Below are 24,379 nucleotides of genomic sequence, written 5' to 3' on the forward strand. Positions count from 1 at the left end.
TACCGCCTTATAGAATGCGGAGTAGCCAATCACGGCTCGTCGACACGCTTCCACGAAGACGTTTTAGTTGTTGTGCGCATGCGCAGGTCAACTGGGCAAATACCTCACTTCTCACAAGCTCGCAGAAGAGTGTGAAGATGGCGGTAGGCTCCGGCCCGCTGGATGATCTTTTATTACACACAGAGGTGAATAAAGCGGTAGCTTATCATCCCGTACGGTCTGTAGAGTCACAACTATCGTTCTTGTGTCACAATAATCACTGGTAGACACGAGGCACCCAGTAATTACATGGCTATAGTTCCGGGACAAGCGAGCTAATGTCCAGCTGGGACTTGGTCAGGACGGTTGCTGAGCAGGTACGCTGTAACTAATGTTGTTTTGCTCTTTAGTCTCTCTGAGTGTACATGAAAAGCAAGCACCGGAGCAGAGAAAATCCAGTAGATGTGCCTGAGTCTTGCCCCATCACATCCAAGATTGTTTCTGCTCCTTCTAAACAAGTTGCAGTGCAGGGGGGTCTCATCATAACCGGGTCCCCATGGTTCAACTACGGGCGCGTCGACGGCCAGCACGGACGACCCTGGCAGAGCACTTGTTGTCAGTGGCGGTGTAACTTATTTCCCCCCCCCCCCCCCCCCAATCACCAGGAGAAAGTTGGCTCGTTCTCGGCGCAGAGTTTCAATGGGAGCCAAACTATGAACTCGCACAGTTCAGGAAGTGCTGCTGCCCCTCTGGTGGGGACGACAGTGACAAGTGGCACTGCGGCATCTGTCACAGCTGTCAGCGGTGGACCCGCGTTGTCAAAAGGGCTGACCACCGCGATCATGCCCCCCTCAGTGTCAAACAGTGTCATCCAGACGCCTCTCATGAGCTCGCAGAGCGTTGTCGCTTCAGTTCCGACTGTGAGCCAGGCACCAGGACCCACTGTGGCACTCGTCAGGCCGCCTATGCAAACAGCGGGGTCGGGTGCAACTTTGAATGGGAACAACAATGCGAGCCCCGTAGTGGTTAGGAATACAACAGGTATCGGCACGCAATCTCCGCTTGTTAACAGCAGCCAGCCGTCCAACTCGGTGACTGTGAGCGCAGGGTCGCACATAATCAAGGCAGAGCCACCCACCACAATAATACAGTCAGCACCGCAGCAGGTTGTCACTCCCGGTGCCGTCAACGCTCCACGGACTCCGGCTGCCGGCCCAGGCGGGATCCGACCAATGGTGCCTCAGATGTTGGCCCCAAGACTTTCTCAGACCTCACCGGGACAGCATAGTGTACATAACATCCAGCTCCCCCCGGGTGAGTGAACTATATAATAAATGCACTGACTTTATTTCCACACTGGGCATCTATACTCAAAATAAACATTTAATATTGATAGATCAATTAACATCATGTCAGATTGCATAGAAAGTGTGTGTCCCCAGTCGTTTATGAGTTGCACATCCACTTCTTTAAATTTCACTGATGTAGGGATGCAGCCTATGATTATTTTCCATTATTGATTAATTGATTGATTGTTTGGTCTATAAAGTGTCTGAAAATGTTTTTTAAAAAAAGACATCACTGTTTCCCTGAGCCTAAGGTGACATATTCAAATATTTAACACAAATATTTAACTTACTGACATAGAGGACTAAAGTAATCAGAACATATTGACATTTGAGAAGCTTAATTCAGAGAATGTGGAGATTTTTTTTCTTAAAAATTACTCAAAACAATCAATTAACAAAATAATCAGTGATTAATTTAATAGTTGGTAACTAATCAATGAATTGTCTAATCACTGCAGCTTTACTCTGATCTGTTATGATTTACAGTGACGACTTCATACAGTAAATCACCGATACTAATGTACACCATAAATTGACCATGTTTACTCTGTGTAGTGGTTCAGCTGTTCACTGTTTAATTTATTGAGAAGACCATCGATACCGTGATAATATAATTATAATTAAATTGCCTCATAGATCTTCTGACTTTTTTCAGGGATGGTGCTTGTACGCAGTGAGAGTGGGCAGCTGCTGATGATTCCTCAGCAGGCCCTGGCCCAGATGCAGGCTCAGGCTCAGGGAGGCATGGCACCTCGGACTACTACTCCCACAAACATGCCTCAAGGCCAGGTGAGACCATACAGTTAGACTAGGAAGGCCTTTGTGTTGTCAGTATTCACTTTAGTGTAAATGTCAGTATTATAGCCCATGTTCAGCTTGCCTGCCTCCTACAAAATAGATAAGCACCTGTTGAGTAGAATATAAAATGAGATTGAGTTCATTTATATATATATACAGATATATTTATATATATATATGTGTGTGTGTGTGGCTAGTAGTGTGCTTGTTTATTATTGTGTTTATTATAAAGTGCAAGAGTTCCAATTTAATAAATAGATAATTAAATTAAGAGGTTGTTTATTAAGAAGAGCAATTGATATTGGAAGGAAGGAGAACCTGTAACGGTTAGTTTTGTACCTGCAGGCTCTATATCTCCTTTGTGAGTGTAGGAGTACATATTCTGGAAACAGAATACAACACAATATAACACAACAGTCTGCAGGAATATACACAAGAAATGACTACATGCAGTGATGGGGGGGCCACAGTTTAAAGCGCATCCAGCTCCAGGTTGTTGTCAGCAGTTCGACCTCTCATCTGTATGCAGACTCCTCTCCATCTTGAGTGAGGCTGATGACTGTTGTGTCGTCTGCAAATTTGAGGAGTCGCCCTGATGGGTCTCCTGAGGTATAACAGTTTGTGTAGAGAGAAAGAAGAGCAGTAGGGAAAGCACACACTGACTGTCCAGGTGCTGAATGTGATTTTCTCAAGCCTCACCTGCTGTCAGGAAGTTTGTGATCTGCTGACAGGTGGAGGCGGGACAGCATCATCCAATGATCTGTTTGCCCTTTATTTCTGAATTCAGATGTAATATGTTATTTTTTCTGGTTCTTTCTGTCAGGCTCCTGGAAACACCATCATCGGCAGACAAGTGGCTCCCACCACCATCGTCCGACAGAGCTGTCCAACTCCAACATCACTGTCTGCCACCACCACTCTTCACAGGCCTCCCATCCTTCAGGTAACTTCATCTGTTTGTGTGAAATCATTTCTGACATTTATTTAGCTTGTTGAACATTGTTACTCATATGAGCCGCAGACTTTTTCACTTGCATTTAGGTACTTAAACCACAGAATGTAAACATACCTGATCAGATGAGTTGATTAGGAATGTAAAATGTATGTACCCTAATATTACAGTGACAATTTAATGAATATATGGGTTTTTCATCCTCTGTGAGGAGACGTGTTAATTTGGTGCACAGTATTTATAAATGTTTTACATTTTTATATCCTGAACTTTGCTATTTGGATTTACTGTAATAACGTTCAGACCTTGAGTTGTGCTTTTTGAAGGGTTTATAAATATTTTAAAATTATACTTATTTATATATATTCAGTGAGTGTCAGACTCCATGGTTCAGGAGATGCAGGACCTAAAATAATTGAACCTACATTGGCACTTTTACAGTGTAAACCACGTTTTTTAAAAGATCAAATTCACTTCAGATAATTATAAATATACAACTAATACAATGAAGTTACTTGTTTTTTTTAATTGTTTTTAGACTAATTGCATTGCATTGGTTAAAACATGAAACTCTTTCATGCAGATCACTTCCTCTAACACCCTGTTTAAGTTTCATGAATCTCACCATGCTCTGACACCAAAATGTTTTAAATAAAATGATCATATAATTATCAAGAGTATGACCAAAGCACTGACAACCCCCCCCCCCCCCCCAATATCTTAGAGGAAAACAAACACACTGAAGTGTGTTTTTGAGGAAGAGCGTTCAACTGAACAGCAGAGCACACCTGTTTCCTCTTATGAACTTTAAGTTTGTTTAATGTATTTGAGCCACTTTGAAGCAGCCCTATAACACACTCAGTAACAGTAAAAGCAGTCTTTGAAACATTTCAACAACCTAAATAACATGTTATGATGAGGATTTTTCTCTTCCTAGAGCTCAGTTGGGGCTGCTGTACCAGGAATGACCCCAAGCACAGTCAGCCAAACAGCTGGGACCACAGTTACATCAGTAACAGTGAGCAAAGTGAGTTACGCCAATCCCAATGGATCAGATCAGAGTGTCTGCAAGTACTGTAACTTATATGTAGAGTTAATGACATGACGTCTGATACATATCTTTTGATCTACAAATGCAACTTGAATTTCCTCATCTTAATGTGATTTGTGTTTCTGGCAGGAGACAATGGAGAATGTAAAGAAATGTAAGAACTTCCTGTCTACATTGATCAAGCTGGCATCCACTGGGAAGCAATCAACAGAGACTGCAGCCAGTGTGAGAGAGCTGGTCAAGGATTTGCTGGTGAGTTACCCGTAGAAACAGGAGACACGCTGTTTATGGAAATAACCTGTCAGTCAACATATTATTGAGTAGTTTGGTTTAAGAAAGTTATGAGATATAATATTTTATTTAAAAGAAGAAAAAAATAATCCCCCTCAGCCTTTAAAAATGTAAAATCTTCAGTGAAGTGAAGCATCATCAATGCCTACAAATATAACAACTCTCACTCCAGCTTTTTATGTCCATATATCGTACCAGGAGGGCAAACTGGAGGCAGAGGAGTTCACCAGCAGATTGTACAAAGAACTCAACTCCTCACCCCAACCTTACCTTGTGCCTTTCCTCAAGGTAAGACAGCTCATATTCTACTCATTTTCAGTGATATACCTTCCAGCAAATATCTGAAAAAATGTGTGGTGCGCTATCTTGGCCCACAGGAAACAGGAAGTCATATTTGATTGCATTTTGTAATGTTTGTCTGCAGAGAAGCCTCCCAGCCTTGAGGCAACTGACTCCAGATTCAGCAGCCTTCATCCAGCAGAGTCAGACCCCCCAACCAGCCTCAAGTCCAGTGTCCTCCACCTCACCCATCCCCACCACGGTGGTCCTGGGCAGCCCAGCCCCTCGCCTCACCGCTCCAATCATCAGGCCTCAGATCCAGCCAGGCGTCAGCAAGCCAGGACAGACCCCCTCACTGGTAACTCAGCTCGACTCAAATATTCCTCAATAAAACATAAATATTAACTCCAGTGATGCTCAGAGTAATCATGACATAATCTCTATTTGAAACGGTAACCTTTCAGGTTCTCCAGCCTCAGCAGCAGAGAGCAATGTTGAGACCTCAGGTAACCTTACCGACGACCCCCATGGTGACTCTCAGGAATCAGGCCCCTGGCCGCACCGTGCTGGGACAGCCGCAGGTTCAACTTAAAGAGCTGCACCCAGGTGAGGATGTCAGTTTAATGGCACCTCTGGCTTTGTGTGTGCATGTGCATCTTTCATTGGGTACCCAGTGGTATTTACTGCCATCTGATGTAATCCATCCATGTGTCACTTTCTGTGTCTGCCAGTTCCTGTGAAGCCGGAAGTGCCACTTGTTTCTAAACAAGTCTTTGCTGCAGCCTTGACTCCAGCTCAAAAGAACAAGCTGAAAGAGGCGGGCGGCACTTTTAAGTAAATCATTCAGATCAATGTTACCAAATATATTTAGTTTGTAATCACAAAGGTTTTAACATTAGTATTACTTGAAGGTGGAAAATTAGCTTTTGGGAAACTTTGGAAAGTAAAAATGAAGGTTAATTTAAATCTTATTTTTGTCAGCATACCTTTTTATAGCTTAAAAAACAGTATGTAGCAATATGTAGCTGTCATAGTGATTTCTCCTCATTTAAAGTTTTTCCAAACTTTTATGAGACATATCTGGATTCACTGTCGTCAATCTCGTGGTTGCTTTAATGTGTTTACATTTACAGAGATGATGATGACATCAATGACGTGGCCTCCATGGCCGGAGTGAACCTATCAGAGGAAAGCGCTAATATCCTAGCAACCAATTCAGGACTAGTGGGTGCAGTGACACATTCCTGTAAGGATGAAGCTTTTCTTTCCTGTGCCTTGCTGCAGAGGAGAATGCTGGAGATAGGTGAGACACTGACATCATTGTTGACAGTAAAATATGCATCCGTCTCCTAAAGCCCAAACATGTCTCTGTGTTTTTGCTCCAGGCAGGAGAGTTGGGGTGACAGACCTGGGTGCGGATGTGGTAAACTACGTCTCCCATGCTACTCAGCAGCGACTCAAAAACCTGCTGGAAAAGGTTTCCGAAGTGGCCCAGCAGAGAAACGTCAACTTCAAGGTTTGTTTATAATAATTGGATAAGTACAACTATTTCTCCCACATGTTTTAATGGTCAAAAGCAGCTGTACAGTCCATGGATGCAGCCCCTCTGTCTCACTAAGGCTGAAACGGGCTGTTTTGCGCCTGCTCAGTGGCCCTCTTCTGATTGGCTGATTGACTGTTTTCTGAGTGACACATGCCCATGCCAACCATAGATAACGGAGTAGTAGGTAGTTTAAATCAGGGCTGCTAGATTGTGCCAGCCACCACTGAGGATAATGCTGTCCAGAAAAGCTGTGCAATGACAAATTTGTGTTTCCTCTGCGACTGTCTGTCCTCTGCTCCACTCCATGTTTGAGTGAAGGGGATAAGCCCACCCACTTGGGAAACACAGAGCAGAGGAGAGAAACTAGTATGAAGTGGACATGAATTAGGTAAATAACATAAATAAACATTTTGTTTCTTTCAGGAGGGGCGGGCTGCCCCTCCAAGACATAGTTGGGACATCACAACCTTACGTAAGTCCAAACAGCTCACACAGTTTCTGAATACGGGCTGTGTGAATTTCTCTGCAGACTGAGCGCATTGATACTTTCACAGTATTTATCTAGACCTATTTTATAATCAAAAAAGAAATCTTCCTTTTTACAATATGTCCCATTTAAGGTTTTCACTGACATATCTTACAATGTTTTGAGTCCTTATATCTGCAATAATCTCTCTTATTTTCTTTTTAACCTTTTAATTCTTTCATTGTAATACTGCCGTCTGTTAACAGGAGGATGATAATTATGAACAGAGCAGCGATGTTCGTGCTCAGCTGAAGTTCTTTGAGCAGCTGGACCAGTTAGAGAAACAGAGGAAGGAGGAACAGGAGAGAGAGATCCTTCTAAAGGCAGCTAAGGTACAGCACACACAGTGACACACATTACTATAATAAAAAACAATCCACATGACATTGTTGATATTCTGTTGAATCTGAATGTATTAGAAATAAATGCTTTGAACACTTGACTTAGAGATTTCTGGTAAATTGAAGCAACAGTTTATACATCAACAAGACATGCACCTTGATTATAGAACATACAGTATATTATACTCAACAGGCACGTCATTAAATATCTTCTAGGTTTAAAGTACACTTGAAGTAGTTACAAGTTATTTTATGGTCATACTGTCACTTCTGTTACTTTTTAGTAATAGATGTCACATTAGATCAAGGCCTATTTTTTAAATATAAGCAGATATGTAATAAATGTTAATTTATTTCATCTAGATTTAGTGTTTTGGTGTCTTAAAGCTTTTCTACACTCCAGATGTACATTAATAATGCAGAAAGTTTGACAAAAGGTTGCCTGCGATTGATTTGGACTCAGCCTCAGGTTGTCTGTTCTTCTAATGATTGCACTGTGTGATAAATCAAATGGCACTGGGGACAAATTTATCGCACCAAATAAAATTCCAGCAACTATTTGACATTAAGAATAAAATGATACATGGTTTAAATAAATGATCTGGGCATACCAAAATATATTACAGTAATGAATAGGTTTTTATTCAGTCTGAAAACATTTCAGCTCTAAATGTAAATATTGATGGAAATGTAATATTGAGCAGACTTCCGGCTTAGCTTTAGACGTCAAGTAGTTGATATAGAAACTTTCTTCAGGAATTCTGAATGTTTTCTGTGTGATTGTAGATTTTCATGTAGACTATATTTTAGAATACTTCATATTTTTCTACCACTTGCAAATTCCACAGTGTGTCTAGTACAACACAACCTGCTCTTTGGTCTTTCCTCTGCAAACATCAGTTATTAATGCATCTCGCTTTCGACCTTGCAGTCTCGAGCTCGACAAGAGGACCCGGAGCAGCTGCGTCTGAAGCAGAAGGCAAAAGAGGTAGGATGAGATGAGGACAGGCCACGAGACTCTTGTTACTGTATGTTTATGCACAGTGTGGTTGATCTCCACCTTGGTATGCATGTGTTGTCCAGATGCAGCAGCAGGAGCTGGCTCAGATGAGACAGAGGGAGGCCAACCTGACGGCTCTGGCAGCCATCGGCCCCAGGAAGAAGAGGAAGATTGTGGACTCTCCTTCGTCCTCTGCTACAGCGGAGGTAACTGAACTATGCAGTTTTCTTTTTTCAGTTGTACTGTATCACCGTCTGATGCTCTTCTTTCCTCTGCAAAAAACTTCTCTCTAAATGACTCAGCTAGCGTGAGCAACAGTTGCCTCTATTGCTAAACGGAGACAGTAACAGGGAGCTACTTATGACTGACACTGAGGCTGGAAATGTCATAGCCTCGTATAAGCACCCATGGAAGTCAGTTGCAGACAAATATTTGGTGTGTTACTTCATTTTAAAATTGAAGTGACAGCAACAATAACACAGGAAGTCTCCTTTTGTTTGTCAGTCTAAAATATTGTTTATAGAAACAGCTAATGTTAGAGGGAGCAGTGAGTCCATTATTCTCTTGAGTGACTGTAGACAAAGCTGATTTGGTGACGAGCTGTGACTGACAAGCCACGCTTGCCATGCTTTCAGTCATCTGGGCTCTTCGGAAACCTGGAGAAAATAATGCAATGAAGCTTCTTATTAGTTCTGGCAGATCAAGTGAAGTGATGCACACTGTCAGACGATTTATACATTCACACATCAAATTTAAACAAGTTTACAAGTGACTGTCAATCAGTGCAATGAGGTGTTCACTTATGATGCTACAACTGCTGGTTTGGCTTGGTCTCACCTGCTACACATGGCTGTTACTGGTTGTGTTGATTAATTTTCTCCTTTTACCATCAGGGCTTGTATAAACTGTATGTACACAGTAAATATTGAATGCATGCACTGGGTTCTGCTCTGTTTAGTGTTAGCCTTGAGTCTGATGATTGCATTCAGTGGGGAAGAAAAAGCCATTTCTGTGGAAAAAAACATTTGCTGCAATAAATGGCTCTGAATTCTTTAAGTGTCTATGGCAGGAATTGGCCTGTGACAAAGCTGCTTTCATGCTACTTTTGTGGATGTAGACTTCTTTATAATGTTCTTTTATAAAATACAGGAAACAGTCACACAGTGCTGTTGTACTCTTTTAGGTTCAATGCAAATTTCTGAGGCAGTGATTATGTAGTGTGAGAGTGGTAACCAAATGAAACAAATACATCTTATGAATTACCCGGTAACAAACTGCGCTGTACTTCAGCAGGATTTTAATGAGTTTCTTTTAGTAGCAACAGAAGCTCTGAGTGCATTTTCTCAATGACTAATGTTGCGCAGAGGTATGGGGTGTGGTGCCCAATGCACTTGGCCATGTCACAGTGTCTATAAAAGCACAAACATTTATAGACAAGCAGATCTACTCGCACTACCATTCACACTTTAGGCAATTTAGAGTTTTCAGTTCCCCTGAACCAGTGTTATTTCAACCATTGATTAATTCCTTTTAGCTTACAGTTGCACCCACTTCATTATTCTTTATGTTTTTCAACCATTTATACATTATTTTAGCTACTTCCATTATTTTTACTTAACAATGTTAACCACAGCTTTTATCCACAACTATTATCCAATACTTTAAGCTATCTATTTATTCATTATATTTTTTAGCTACTGTAACTGTTTAGACTTACTCGCTTGTCATCTAGTTTCAATTGCACTCTCAGTTTTAACATATACGGTTTAGTTTTTGCAGCTTATATGCAGCTTAAGACGTGTTTTCTTTTGTTTTTTTTATCAAATTTTTGTCAAATTGGTTAAGCTACTCCACAGTCTTTCCATGACACCCATCCCAATAACTGCAGAAATAGGCTTACTCCCTGGGGTGCAGGTAGCGTTTGGTTGGGAATCACAGAACTTAGCTGTAGCAAATGGGAAGAATTTGGAACATCTGGAGGAAACCCCTGCAGGAGAACATGCAAACCTACTCCACATAGGAAGAGGGTGACACACAGGTGGTGCTTTCAGTCAGTGCACACACTCACCCACATTGCTGCTGCTTAATCTATCCCCTCCCCCCGGGTCCCCTCACAAATTTCAAATATCATACACCCAGTCCCTACTCTCACCTTCTATTTCTCCCTTCCTATATTATTGCAGGGATCAGGAACAGGTCCCTCTCTGTCTAGTGGTGCTGGTTCATCAGGCTCCAGACCCACACGGCAGCGCATCACACGTGTCAATCTCAGGGACGTGCTCTTCTGTTTGGAGAACGAGAGATTTACCAGTCGCTCCCATTTCCTCTACAAGGGCTTTCTCAAATAGGCTTGATGTCAGAGAGGAGAGGAGGAGAGGGGAGAACGGTGGGTGGGGGAAATGAAGTCTGTGGAGAGACCAACCACTCCCACCACAGAGAGAGCATAAGAGACTCTTGAGGGTGAAGAGGAGGAGAACAGTGACTTGGCACATGTCAAGGTTGTTCAGATGTACCGGATAACCTGAAATACAAAAGTAGCCATATTGTATGGCCTCTCTACCTCCCTCCTCAAATAAGGCCTATTTCCTTTCAGAGCAGTCATGGACTTACTGTACGACTCCTTTTTGCAAAAATGGATTTTATGTTTTATGAGGAAGGGTTTTTGTATGAACAAATGACCTATTGTATAATTATGCACTGTAACACAGTAGTTTGTTTTCTGATTATTTGTATGTGCAGTAGGATTTAAAGCAATGAAAAAAAAATCAACATTTGATTTAGTAGACCACCAACTAATTTTATTATTTTATTATAACTAATATTTTGTTTTTTTGTCAATTGAATTAGTTTGAACTCCAAACTGTGTAACCTACTGAGTTGCCTTCCTGACTATGAATAAGCCATATAGCCACCCCGAAGCAATTAACCCTGCTGTAACTCTGTATCTGTCATCTCTATTACTTAACTTGATTTTATTGTTTGTTTTCAGCATATTTATTTACTAAACTCAAGCTTAAATTAATTTCTAGTTATTTATCTAATTTCATGTGACACCTCATTTGTTTCATTGTAGCTTAAATTCAAAGCAAAATGTGTGTTTACCTTCATAGGACATGTTTAAAATCTGTTTTGAAAAACTTGTGTTAGGTGTATAGATTTCAGTGTGTGAAGAGAGTTTTTCATTGTTTAAAAAAAAATCAGTTTGAATTGTTCTTATTGAAATTAGTTTGACATGTATTGATTTATAAAACTTAAAACAGGTTTCAGAAGGCTTTTTAACCTGTATTGCTATACCAAACATACATCTACCTGAAACTGATTTCTATTTTTGTAGCTGCCCACCAACACACATTTTTACTTCTTCAGTGATGACTGTTAGTGTCCTCCAATCATTTCTCTACCTGCTCATATTTTGGTGTGCTACTGGACAGACTTAGACTTAGATTTTTTTGGTATCTATGACTTAAGAAAATAGTTTCCTCATGTATATTTGTAAATGTTACACCTAAAGTTTTACACACAGTTTTGTATAGACTTGAGAATTTACCCATCCATCAAAAGGAGAAAAAAAAAGCATTTTCTCTATTGAAAGGTTTGAATAAATAATGATTTTACAGTAACTGGTTTTGATTTGATGTGTGCGGTAGATTTCAGCGGGTCAACAGTGTTGTTTTGATTTTCGTTGTAAGGCACTAGGGGGCAGCATTGCACCATTAGAACACCTGGATTTGTTAAGCATGTGGCTCTGAGGATGGTGAGAGAGGCTTTGTACATGAATGAGCTGAATGCCTTTAATTCCTTCTTACTCTACCTGTACACTGATAATTCCACTTAATCCTCTAACATCTGTAAAGCCACATGCAGCGTGTCCCTTGGGTCTATACGGGAATCTACTGAGCACAACTCCCATGAGCAGAACACGCAGCTCTCAGCCCAAAATGAACACACACACACACACGCTCACACACAGTCTGCTACCAGTGTCCTTTTCTTTGTTGGGCTGTCTTGTTTGAGTCCGTCTCCATTATCAGCCCAACACATGGCGCATTGGCAACAGCTGCCACATCAGCTGCTAGCATTCACCACAACCATAGGCTGGAAATAATTAGGCCATTCTGCCACTGGGAGAGTAGCCTGATGTTACCATGATTGGGAGCAGCTTTCGTTTGCGCACCGACCAAAGAGGAACAATAAGTGTACATTTGGAGCCATCAGTGATGATCAACCACAATTTCATTTTCTATAATGAAAGTACATCTGGGAGCCAGTAGGTGGCAATAGCTCATTTTACCACATTACAGGATTCTGCTGTGGCAGACATGGACTGAAACTGCATCTTCATATTCTTCTTTATAGTTCATATTACCTAGTCACATTTGGTTGAATTTATTGTTCCCATGCGTATATTTTGCTCTGCTGGGCACCCACATTACAGACTTCTAGGCCAAGCTCTCCCATTTTGCACACCATTTGGCAAAAAAAGCCCCAGTATGGATTGTTAATAGTATCAAAGCATTGTGCTGCTGTGAAAAAGCAGAGCCAGATAAAACCCTGGCTTTCTGTTGTGAGTACAGAACCAGCGTGGCCTGTCTCTCATGGCGGCTCTGTCTGGTGGCAGTGGTGAAGCAGGTAAGGCCTTGCGCCTTGTGCCTCAACGCAATCCAATATTTTTCCTGGTAATCCCCCTTCCACTCCTCAACACTGCTGCTCTTTCAGAGTTAAGTCCACATAAGCTCCCACTTGAGTGCCAGAGGCAGAGCAGCAACAGGGATGGTGCGGTTGCCTAGCGACGTCTCAGTCACTGCACCTGAGGGTGTTGGGTAAACACCCTGAGCTTGCCAGAGGGAAGAAGAGAGAAGTAACATCAGTGTTTCCTTCCATAACATTTATTAAAGGGGGCTGTTATTAATTTGTTACATTTGGTGTTGTCATTTTTGCTTTCACCCAGGGGCGAGATTATATTATAAATCATATCTAAAGCAAGTTTATTTGTGTGTGTGTGTGTGTGTGTGTGTGTGTGCGCATGTTTGTGTGTGTGTGTGTGCCGGCACACTCATGCCTGTGAGCGTTCGATTGTTTGTCTGTACGTCTGTACTTACCTTTTGTCTGATTCCAAGATGGGATTTGACTGCTATGATAGTACATCTCAGCAGGGTGTTCTTCTCGTGCTTTAATGATAAGTCTCCAGTCTAAAATTCTTTGCTTGTTTACGCTCACAGAGGGGCTCAGTTTTAATGATGGTTAGAGGCGGATGAAAGCTCACCCAGCCTCCACTGCTTACATGAAATAGAAGGTTATGAAATTCTTTATTGAGGTAAGACCCCTATAGCTAGATGAATATGAAGGTTGTGATATTTTTTTCATTGACATTACTTTGCAAACCAATGAGTTCAAAAATCCATTCGTAATCCCACTGTATTCATGCTGTGAGACAAATGCAACACTAAAAGTCAGTTAATTAATTTGATCCCTTTCAATGCCTCCTTGCATATTGTTGATTAAGCTCTGAGCTTATGAATAAAACTCTCTCCTAGGAGGGACATGAGAATGTGATTTGGACGAACTGATGTGGCACACTGTGATTCAGTCACTGCACATTATCATCCATTAAGATCCACAAATCCAGCAGCCTATAACCATTTTCGTCGTGAAATGAAAGAGAATGATTTTCAGTCTCTCTTGAGGAATGAAGCCCTGAAATGTAACATGCAGCAACAGTTCATTAGTTTGCACCTCCTCGCAAGTCCATTTCCTGTGTGTCCCTGACCCTGTGCCACCCAGGTTAATGCTGACTTTAGGAGTCTTTGGTTATGGGGTTGACCGGGGCAGTCTGCTTTAGCCCGGAGATGCTATAATAAGGCCAGTGTTTATGACCACTGCTGGATTGGGTTTGTAAGCGCAGCTGAACCTGTGAGGTATTGACGCAGGGGTTAATAGCCTGTTGGCCTCTTTAATGGAGCTGAATCAGGCCAAGCAGCAGGCAGTGTCAGCCCACAGGAGAGACACATCTCATTTTACAAAGTCATCTCCTACATGAGGCAGGGCAGGTACAAAAAATTGTGTTGTGTGAAAATTGTGAAGGGTTTTCCATACCGGGCAAAAATTTTAAAAAACGACAGGGCTGGTAGTGTCGAAAAAGTCAAAAATGGGGATTTTTCCCAAACCTTGCTAAAAGGGGCCAGGGGGGCGGGCTGAGTGAGAAAGGAGCAAAAACAAGCACAGTTGGGGTATCGTGTGAAAATTGTGAAGGATTTTCCATACCGTGGAAACATTTTAAAAAACGACAGGGCTGGTAGTGTCAAAAAAATCAAAAATGGGGATTTTTCCCAAACCTTGCTAAAAGGGGCCAGGGGGGCGGGCTGAGTGAGAAAGGAGCAAAATCAAGCACGGTTGGGGTATTGTGTGAAAATTGTGAAGGGTTTTCCATACCGGGCAAAAATTTTAAAAAACGACAGGGCCAGTAGTGTCGAAAAAGTCAAAAATGGGGATTTTTCCCAAACCTTGCTAAAAGGGGCCAGGGGGGCGGGCTGAGTGAGAAAGGAGCAAAAACAAGCACAGTTGGGGTATCGTGTGAAAATTGTGAAGGATTTTCCATACCGTGGAAAAATTTAAAAAAAACGACAGGGCCGGTAGTGTCGAAAAAGTCAAAAATGGGGATTTTTCCCAAACCTTGCTAAAAGGGGCCAGGGGGGCGGGCTGAGTGAGAAAGGAGCAAAATCAAGCACGGTTGGGGTATTGTGTGAAAATTGTGAAGGGTTTTCCATACCGGGCAAAAATTTTTAAAAACGACAGGGCTGGTAGTGTCGAAAAAGTCAAAAATGGGGATTTTTCCCAAACCTTGCTAAAAGGGGCCAGGGGGGCGGGCTGAGTGAGAAAGGAGCAAAATCAAGCACGGTTGGGGTATTGTGTGAAAATTGTGAAGGGTTTTCCATACCGGGCAAAAATTTTAAAAAACGACAGGGCCAGTAGTGTCGAAAAAGTCAAAAATGGGGATTTTTCCCAAACCTTGCTAAAAGGGGCCAGGGGGGCGGGCTGAGTGAGAAAGGAGCAAAAACAAGCACAGTTGGGGTATCGTGTGAAAATTGTGAAGGATTTTCCATACCGTGGAAAAATTTTAAAAAACGACAGGGCCGGTAGTGTCAAAAAAAAATCAAAAATGGGGATTCTTCCCAAACCTTGCTAAAAGGGGCCAGGGGGGCGGGCTGAGTGAGAAAGGAGCAAAATCAAGCACGGTTGGGGTATTGTGTGAAAATTGTGAAGGGTTTTCCATACCGGGCAAAAATTTTAAAAAACGACAGGGCCAGTAGTGTCGAAAAAGTCAAAAATGGGGATTTTTCCCAAACCTTGCTAAAAGGGGCCAGGGGGGCGGGCTGAGTGAGAAAGGAGCAAAATCAAGCACGGTTGGGGTATTGTGTGAAAATTGTGAAGGGTTTTCCATACCGGGCAAAAATTTTAAAAAACGACAGGGCTGGTAGTGTCGAAAAAGTCAAAAATGGGGATTTTTCCCAAACCTTGCTAAAAGGGGCCAGGGGGGCGGGCTGAGTGAGAAAGGAGCAAAAACAAGCACAGTTGGGGTATCGTGTGAAAATTGTGAAGGATTTTCCATACCGTGGAAACATTTTAAAAAACGACAGGGCTGGTAGTGTCAAAAAAATCAAAAATGGGGATTTTTCCCAAACCTTGCTAAAAGGGGCCAGGGGGGCGGGCTGAGTGAGAAAGGAGCAAAATCAAGCACGGTTGGGGTATTGTGTGAAAATTGTGAAGGGTTTTCCATACCGGGCAAAATTTTTAAAAAACGACAGGGCCAGTAGTGTCGAAAAAGTCAAAAATGGGGATTTTTCCCAAACCTTGCTAAAAGGGGCCAGGGGGGCGGGCTGAGTGAGAAAGGAGCAAAAACAAGCACAGTTGGGGTATCGTGTGAAAATTGTGAAGGATTTTCCATACCGTGGAAAAATTTAAAAAAAACGACAGGGCCGGTAGTGTCGAAAAAGTCAAAAATGGGGATTTTTCCCAAACCTTGCTAAAAGGGGCCAGGGGGGCGGGCTGAGTGAGAAAGGAGCAAAATCAAGCACGGTTGGGGTATTGTGTGAAAATTGTGAAGGGTTTTCCATACCGGGCAAAAAATTTTAAAAACGACAGGGCTGGTAGTGTCGAAAAAGTCAAAAATGGGGATTTTTCCCAAACCTTGCTAAAAGGGGCCAGGGGGGCGGGCTGAGTGAGAAAGGAGCAAAATCAAGCACGGTTGGGGTATTGTGTGAAAATTGTGAAGGGTTTTCCATACCGGGCAAAAATTTTAAAAAACGACAGGGCCAGTAGTGTCGAAAAAGTCAAAAATGGGGATTTTTCCCAAACCTTGCTAAAAGGGGCCAGGGGGGCGGGCTGAGTGAGAAAGGAGCAAAAACAAGCACAGTTGGGGTATCGTGTGAAAATTGTGAAGGATTTTCCATACCGTGGAAAAATTTTAAAAAACGACAGGGCCGGTAGTGTCAAAAAAAAATCAAAAATGGGGATTCTTCCCAAACCTTGCTAAAAGGGGCCAGGGGGGCGGGCTGAGTGAGAAAGGAGCAAAATCAAGCACGGTTGGGGTATTGTGTGAAAATTGTGAAGGGTTTTCCATACCGGGCAAAAATTTTAAAAAACGACAGGGCCAGTAGTGTCGAAAAAGTCAAAAATGGGGATTTTTCCCAAACCTTGCTAAAAGGGGCCAGGGGGGCGGGCTGAGTGAGAAAGGAGCAAAAACAAGGACAGTTGGGGTATCGTGTGAAAATGTGAAGGATTTTCCATACCGTGGAAAAATTTAAAAAAACGACAGGGCCGGTAGTGTCGAAAAAGTCAAAAATGGGGATTTTTCCCAAACCTTGCTAAAAGGGGCCAGGGGGGCGGGCTGAGTGAGAAAGGAGCAAAATCTAGCACAGTTGGGGCGTTATTTGAAAATTGTGAAGGATTTTCCAAACCGGGAAAAATTTTTAAAAAACGACAGGGCCGGTAGTGTCGAAAAAGTCAAAAATGGGGATTTTTCCCAAACCTTGCTAAAAGGGGCCAGGGGCGGGCTGAGTGAGAAATGAGCAAAATCAAGCAGAGTTGGGGCGTTATTTGAAAATTGTGAAGGATTTTCCAAACCGGGAAAAATTTTTAAAAAACGACAGGGCCGGTAGTGTCGAAAAAGTCAAAAATGGGGATTTTTCCCAAACCTTGCTAAAAGGGGCCAGGGGCGGGCTGAGTGAGAAAGGAGCAAAATCAAGCACGGTTGGGGTATCGTGTGAAAATTGTGAAGGATTTTCCATACCGTGGAAAAATTCTTAAAAACGACAGGGCCGGTAGTGTCAAAAAAAATCAAAAATGGGGATTCTTCCCAAACCTTGCTAAAAGGGGCCAGGGGGGCGGGCTGAGTGAGAAAGGAGCAAAATCAAGCACGGTTGGGGTATTGTGTGAAAATTGTGAAGGGTTTTCCATACCGTGCAAAAATTTTAAAAAACGACAGGGCCAGTAGTGTCGAAAAAGTCAAAAATGGGGATTTTTCCCAAACCTTGCTAAAAGGGGCCAGGGGGGCGGGCTGAGTGAGAAAGGAGCAAAAACAAGGACAGTTGGGGTATCGTGTGAAAATTGTGAAGGATTTTCCATACCGTGGAAAAATTTAAAAAAACGACAGGGCCGGTAGTGTCGTAAAAGTCAAAAATGGGGATTTTTCCCAAACCTTGCTAAAAGGGGCCAGGGGGGCGGGCTGAGTGAGAAAGGAGCAAAATCTAGCACAGTTGGGGCGTTATTTGAAAATTGTGAAGGATTTTCCAAACCGGGAAAACATTTTTAAAAAACGACAGGGCCGGTAGTGTCGAAAAAGTCAAAAATGGGGATTTTTCCCAAACCTTGCTAAAAGGGGCCAGGGGCGGGCTGAGTGAGAAATGAGCAAAATCAAGCAGAGTTGGGGCGTTATTTGAAAATTGTGAAGGATTTTCCAAACCGGGCAGGCACAGAAACAAACATGCTGAGGTGCCAGACTCCACCTGTTTCTACATGATACCGGTTGAAGTGAAAGTCAGACTGACTTTCTGCATTTTAACCCACTGAGCTTTTATCTGTTTTTTCAGATTGAAGCACTTTCTCACACATGAACAGCTCATGTAAATCCAGTGTTATGTCAGGAGATATTACACTTTGACATAAAAAAAAGTCTACAGCTATGCTAGCAGCTCTATGAGGCTGTGTTTAGGCACTACTAGTGATGACATGTAAATGTTAAGCTAGTATAATCTTCACCACAAATTTGTTAATATACTAGTATTTGCTCAATCAATCAATCAATCAATCAATCAATCAATCAATCAATCAAGTTTATTTGTCAGTTGTGATCATATAAGGTACAATTACAGTGAAATGTAACTTTTCAGTCCCTTGAATTTGTGCCCTCGCAGAATTGTAGTTCCATTTTCTTCACCTTGTCCCTTTTTCCCTCCTCTACTGCTCTTCTTACATTGCAGGCTGCTTTATAACTGTCTGTGTTTCCAGTCTGTAGGGTGCAGGCGTGTGTTTATGGCATCCTGGATAGTTCTGGTAATCCATTTTTTCTGGTTGTGTAATGTTTTAACTTTAGTTTTTGGTACAGATGCTTCAGTTGTTTCACATTATATATTTATCACAGACTAATTGTCCTGAAACAAGCTCCAGACTGTAGTGCAGACTGTAGGGTGGCCTCTGATTGGCCTGACCATTTCCTGACCTTTCGCATCACTGGGGGCATGTGTTGTAGTTTGTTTAAGTTTTATTTATAGACATTATTCACACTTTAAATACAGAAACTGAAAGGAGCAAACCAAAAAAACAACAAAACAACAACAACAACAAAAAACAAACACAGAAGAAAACAAACAACAAATATGAGGGGTGATCCATAAGCCAAGGCAAGTTTGCCTAATTCATGATAAAATACCACACATTATACATACAATAATTATAAGAAGTCTTTCTCATTGGTTAAATAAGCATGCAATTTTTGCCACCGTTTTTCACCCGAATCTTTTTGGAGGCATATGGAATAAGTCATTTGCTCTAAGACATGTAGATGTTTTACAATGTTAACAAAAGTGCCTATAGTGGGGCGGTTTCTCTGGAGCCAATATTTTGTGAAGGCCTTTTTGCTAGCAGCCAGCAAGACCTTTAGAAGATAAGTGTCCTTTTTACTCAGTCCTTCTGGGACATTTCCAAGATAAAGGGTTTTGAAGGATGTACAGATATTGAAACACAGAACCTTTGAAATAATTTTTGCCACTTCCTTCCAGAATATCTGGATGGAGGGGCAGGACCAAAAGATATGGGCATGATCAGCCATCACCTCTCCAGTTGTGTGCCAGTCTGTTTGAACTTTTGCTTAGGAGTAATGAAAAAGCAAATTAAGTTTTTCCAACAGATGTCTCCCCAAGTCCAAGAGTTGGTGGAGGATGACTGTGTTTTCCAGGCGTTCAGCCACATGCCCTGTGTTATCTCAATGTTCAACTCTTTTTCCCATCGTTCATTCACATAGTCTGCAGTGTCCTTATTCAGTGAAGTGATGCCATGATATAACTTGCTTATCAGACCTTTGTTGCTTCCTGAGTTATAAGCATCCATAAATATATGAACAACTGCTGGTGGATCTGTTGGATTACAACCTTTCAACTTTTTACAAAAATAATCATCAAGCTATAAATACCTGTAAAATTCCTGACCACCCAACTATATGTTTGACATAAATTATTAAAGCTATTAAGCTCACATTGTTCAACGATTTTGCATATGGTAGGGATACCATAATAGACCCACTGTCTATATCTATGGTTTTGTGATGCTGGTGTGAATTCAGGGTAATAAACTGGCCATCTAAGCAATTTAATCTGTTTTTGGTTGGAGTTGGAATTGTTTAACCACTTCCCCCCATACAGTACCATCAGTAAGAAATTCACCCATTGGCTTGCTGTCTGTAATATTCCCTTCTCTATTCCCATGCAACCAAGCAGTGACTGTATTGGTGCATCTGTTAAAGATAACGTAATTTGTTTACATATTTTGACCTCAGCAAAATGGGAATGGTTGCTCCTCCAGAGCACGGGTAGTGATTCTGCTCTGTGGCTGTTTTTGAATGACATACAGTAGCAGTGATCCAGAGTGTTTATTCCCCTTGCGGCACAGTCAATATGTTGATGGAAGCCTTTTTTAGGTTAGCCTGATTGAAGTCTCCAGCAAGAATGAGCACAGCATCAGGATTACCAGTCAGTGAGCAGTTCAAGTCTTTGCAAAGATTTGACAGGGCAGCCTCTGTACTTGCCTGTGGTGGGATGTAGACCGCTGTAGTAATGACCAAAGTAAATTCCCTTTGAATAAAATGCAGTCTGCACTTCATTGACAATAATTCCAGATCACAATTAGCCGATAGCGCGAAATGGTTGCACATTCAGGGGGCAGATTCTGCAAGTGAGTCGGAAAATTCTATAACACTGTGATGGCAGCGAGTGTTTAATCCCTCCACGTTTACCTCCATCGCTGATATGGAGATGCATTCCAAGATAGATATAGAGATTATCTTGTTTGTCTATGTGTTCGTGATTGTAGAATGTGTTTATCCCCTAAATCTTAACCTTGATGTTTACTGAGATGTTTACATCTGAAAACCTGGATCAGTCAGTTAACAGAACTGGCAGGAATAGAGATTATAAGTGGTGAGTTGACCATTACTCTATCCTAATAGGTGAATCAAAGTTATATGTTATTATTGTCCAATATTATTCACAAAAGGTGCAACTAATGTAAAAAATAAAAATAAAGAACATACATTTGCAGAAATTTAGCAAATGAGAGTCATCGAGATGTTTCACCCAAAACCATATGTCAACATCATGATGGATGGTGCTAAAGGAAAAGTCTTTATATTTTTCTTTCTTTAACCAAACTCGGTAGGATTCATCATCTCTGAAGGTCTGTGCCAAATTTTGTGGTTATTCATTAGTAAATGTTCAAATAGCCTACTGGTGGTCCTGTGGGAAAAATTAAGACCATGAAAATTAGAGTTCGTCCATCCATCCATCCATCTGTTGCCATTTCACATCCATAGCCAAGAAGCCACAACACCTTTACTCCCTGGGTTCCAGAACCTCCCACATGAGCAACAGCTGTTTCCCAGGCTGTGAGACTCAACACCCTGCTAACCTCCAGCACCAGACGCACACCTTTACTGAGACCCCCTGCACCACACACAACTCCCTCACATGTCAACATTATGGTGGCACTAGATGGGACAATTGGGGTCTCCAAGAGTGAGTGAAGTTCAACTGTTTGCCACCACAAGTGTCTGTACACAATTTAATAGCAATCCATAAGTTGTTGACCAAAGTGGTGGACTTGACTGACCAATACTGCCATGGTGGTAAAAATCAAATCTACCAAAAAATACATCACATTAAATTGATTATCTGCAAAGCTGAATCAGAATAAACATGAAAAGGAATATACATTTAGGTCAAAACATTTTCCTCACCTTGAATCGCTTTAGGATTCACAAAGACACAATGAATTATGAAAAGTGTTATGTATTTTATGGGGAATCACCATGAAACAGATGTATATTACCCCTTATGACTTTATGAATATTGAGTTGATATATCACACACACATAGCCTATAACAAAAAGTCATCAAGCTGTGACTAATCAGCTTACATTACCCACATGACAAGATAGGCTGTCATTCCTCCCCATGATGTTACTGTAATATCAGCATAACATTTACAAAACTAATGCTGTTACACATGTGTGGTGCTCAATTATTTATTTATACTAATGACTTCACTATACATCCATTATTCATTGTAAGCGCTGGTCTGTCTTCCTGAAGTGATGCTGACAGAGGGAAACGGAGGGGCAGATGCGAATGGAAGCTTGATTGTACCCTAAAGAACACTAGAGACAGACTAGGCTGCAAAGGAATCCTCTCCTACCATTTAGAGATGTAGCCAGTGTCCCGGGGAAGGCACTTAACCTGTGGCTGAGGTGAAGAATTACATCCAGCTGATTAGAGCAGTCGCTCTGCTCGAGGATGCAGCTCGGATTTCCCTCTACACTCCAGCATGTAATCACACAGATAGAAGTCAGTCTCTACAGGGCAGTTCAGCATCAGGAGCACAGTTTTCAGGTACTTGATTATAGGATGACTGTCAACAAATAAGAAAAGGGCAATCCCAGGATACATTTTTCACTATTCCTTCCTTTACTTTCCGAGGCAGCTTGATTCACGAGGTCACAACATCACAAGATCATGGGGAACCATCTGGTGTATCAGGTTTGGTGTTGAATATGAATATTTGGACTGTTGGGTAAACATTCATTGTGTTAAGTATAAAAGTTCTTGATTAGAAGGTTCATTATCCAGTGGTATAAAGAAGTACTCCTTTACTTACTGTAACTTATAGTTACTCGTGTAATTAGTAGCAATATCACCATATGGAAATTCTGGAGTCCAAGCAAATAAAAGTCATAAAATCAGTGGTTTGTTTTGCAGGATTTTGGTCATGAACAAATTTAAATTTTGACCAAAGTTATTACAATTTCATCCTGAGTGGAACATGAATGTTTGTGCCTATACCATACAAGCTATTTCACTCGAAACCCCAAATGTCAACCTCATGGTGGCGCCAGAGGAAAAGTCAGGTGATCACTAATGAGCCCTGTTAGTGAGTGAGCATGCACAATATCAGAGCCCTGAAACTGGCTCACCTAAATGGAATGCAGTCATCATTAAAGTCCTTAATTCCACCTGTGTTTTCCCTGCTTTCACAAGTAAAAATGTATGTTGTGAAAAGCATCTATCTGTCCAGCGATGGTCAAGCCATTTCACTAAAAAAACCCCACCTTTGTGAGGAACAATATCAACAGAGGTGGATCTTGTTGGAAATATCTGGAACTTGTTCATTGGAGCTTGAAGTCAATCAAATGATTTGCCGTGTTAACTAATTGACACGCAGTGAACTGGGGCTGTTGTGGTCCCTGGAGGTGCCTAATTTGCCAATTTGAGAATCCATCAGTGCTACTACACTACAACCACTGTGCAGGTACAACACAATATTGTTAGGAAGTTCAGTGTATATTATTGCATCCTATTATCAGATCTTATTTGATCTCATCATATGTAACATGTAAGATGTAATTGGTGAGATAGTGACTATGGCTGTTGAATAAATGTAGTGGAGTAAAAATACTTCCATTTGAAATTTAGTTGAGATATAAAGTAGCACAAAATTGATACACTCAAGGTTTAAGAACTTCAAACATAGACTTAAGTTTAGTACTTGAGCAAATGTACTTACTCTTCAACTCTGAAAACAGTTAAGATTTTATGTTTATTTCCATTTCTTAATTAGATAATCCCCTACAGAAAACAACTAAGCGATCTCAGCAAATGCTGTTTGATTGTGCAGATATAGTGTTTCAGGCCTGACTGAAATTAATTTGACTCCTGATGGTATTAGCTGGACCAGTCATCCATATCATGAATGGCTGGTCGTTAACAAGGAGATATTCTCTCCCCCACATGTAGCAGGAACATCAAATTTATTCTGCTGCTTTGATCTCATTTTAGACTGAGTCCTAAAATAGCAGGAAGCCCAGAGTGGTGTCAGCAGAAAAGCAGGCAGCAGAGCCAGCCAGTCCTGGGCGGTACCTTTACTGAATAGCAACATCAACACTAAACTGTGAACAGTTGGCATCAGAACCAACATCCGGTGGTGTTTTTCAGATTGGACAGTTCCCAACATCAGACCAAGAGACTCAGCAGCTATATGGAAAGGGAGTGAAAAGAGCCAGGCCTGGACACGTTTGAAGAGGAGAACTTTATTTACAACACACAAGGCACTGGCTGCAAGCCAGCAGAAAAGCTTTCAGTCTATGTACGCCATTTATCAAGGGAGCAACTTCTGTCTGCTTTTTTTCTTTCACACTGCCTATCTGCCACAAGGAGACCAAGTGAACCTCAGCTAAGTCCATCAAAGAAACCTTCCATGAAGTTAATCTCCTTATCTGGCAACTTGCAATGACCAAAATGACTTTTTACCAACTTGATTATCATTTCAGAGCAGCACAGCCCACCACTGATGAATCTCTTATTAACATGGGTCCACTATCCTGCCAAGTCTTTAGGCAAATTCATTATAGTACTAAAGGTTATCTAGTCCAGTATGCTCAATCAGCTCTACTCATCTCTACCTAAATCTCTCTGTTGACCACTCCTCTAATTTCTGGCCATAGTGGACAATA

The 24,379-nt window shown here is 41.6% G+C and overlaps 1 protein-coding gene across 1 annotated transcript; it reads left to right on the forward strand.

The window, feature by feature from the left end:
• Window positions 1-48: 48 nt before the first annotated feature.
• Window positions 49-11,707, forward strand: LOC133977716 (transcription initiation factor TFIID subunit 4-like). Its single transcript, XM_062415977.1, has 15 exons — window positions 49-1,293; window positions 1,984-2,117; window positions 2,950-3,069; window positions 4,016-4,105; window positions 4,259-4,381; window positions 4,619-4,708; window positions 4,845-5,057; window positions 5,164-5,305; window positions 5,431-5,533; window positions 5,833-6,002; window positions 6,085-6,215; window positions 6,975-7,100; window positions 8,041-8,097; window positions 8,193-8,315; window positions 10,293-11,707. The coding sequence occupies exons 1-15, from the start codon at window positions 405-407 to the stop codon at window positions 10,455-10,457; spliced, it is 2,676 nt and encodes an 891-aa protein (XP_062271961.1). The 5' UTR covers window positions 49-404; the 3' UTR covers window positions 10,458-11,707.
• The last annotated feature ends 12,672 nt before the right edge of the window (window positions 11,708-24,379 follow it).

The sequence above is a fragment of the Scomber scombrus genome, chromosome 3 (genome assembly GCF_963691925.1).
Source record: "Scomber scombrus chromosome 3, fScoSco1.1, whole genome shotgun sequence".
Lineage (NCBI taxonomy): Eukaryota > Metazoa > Chordata > Actinopteri > Scombriformes > Scombridae > Scomber > Scomber scombrus.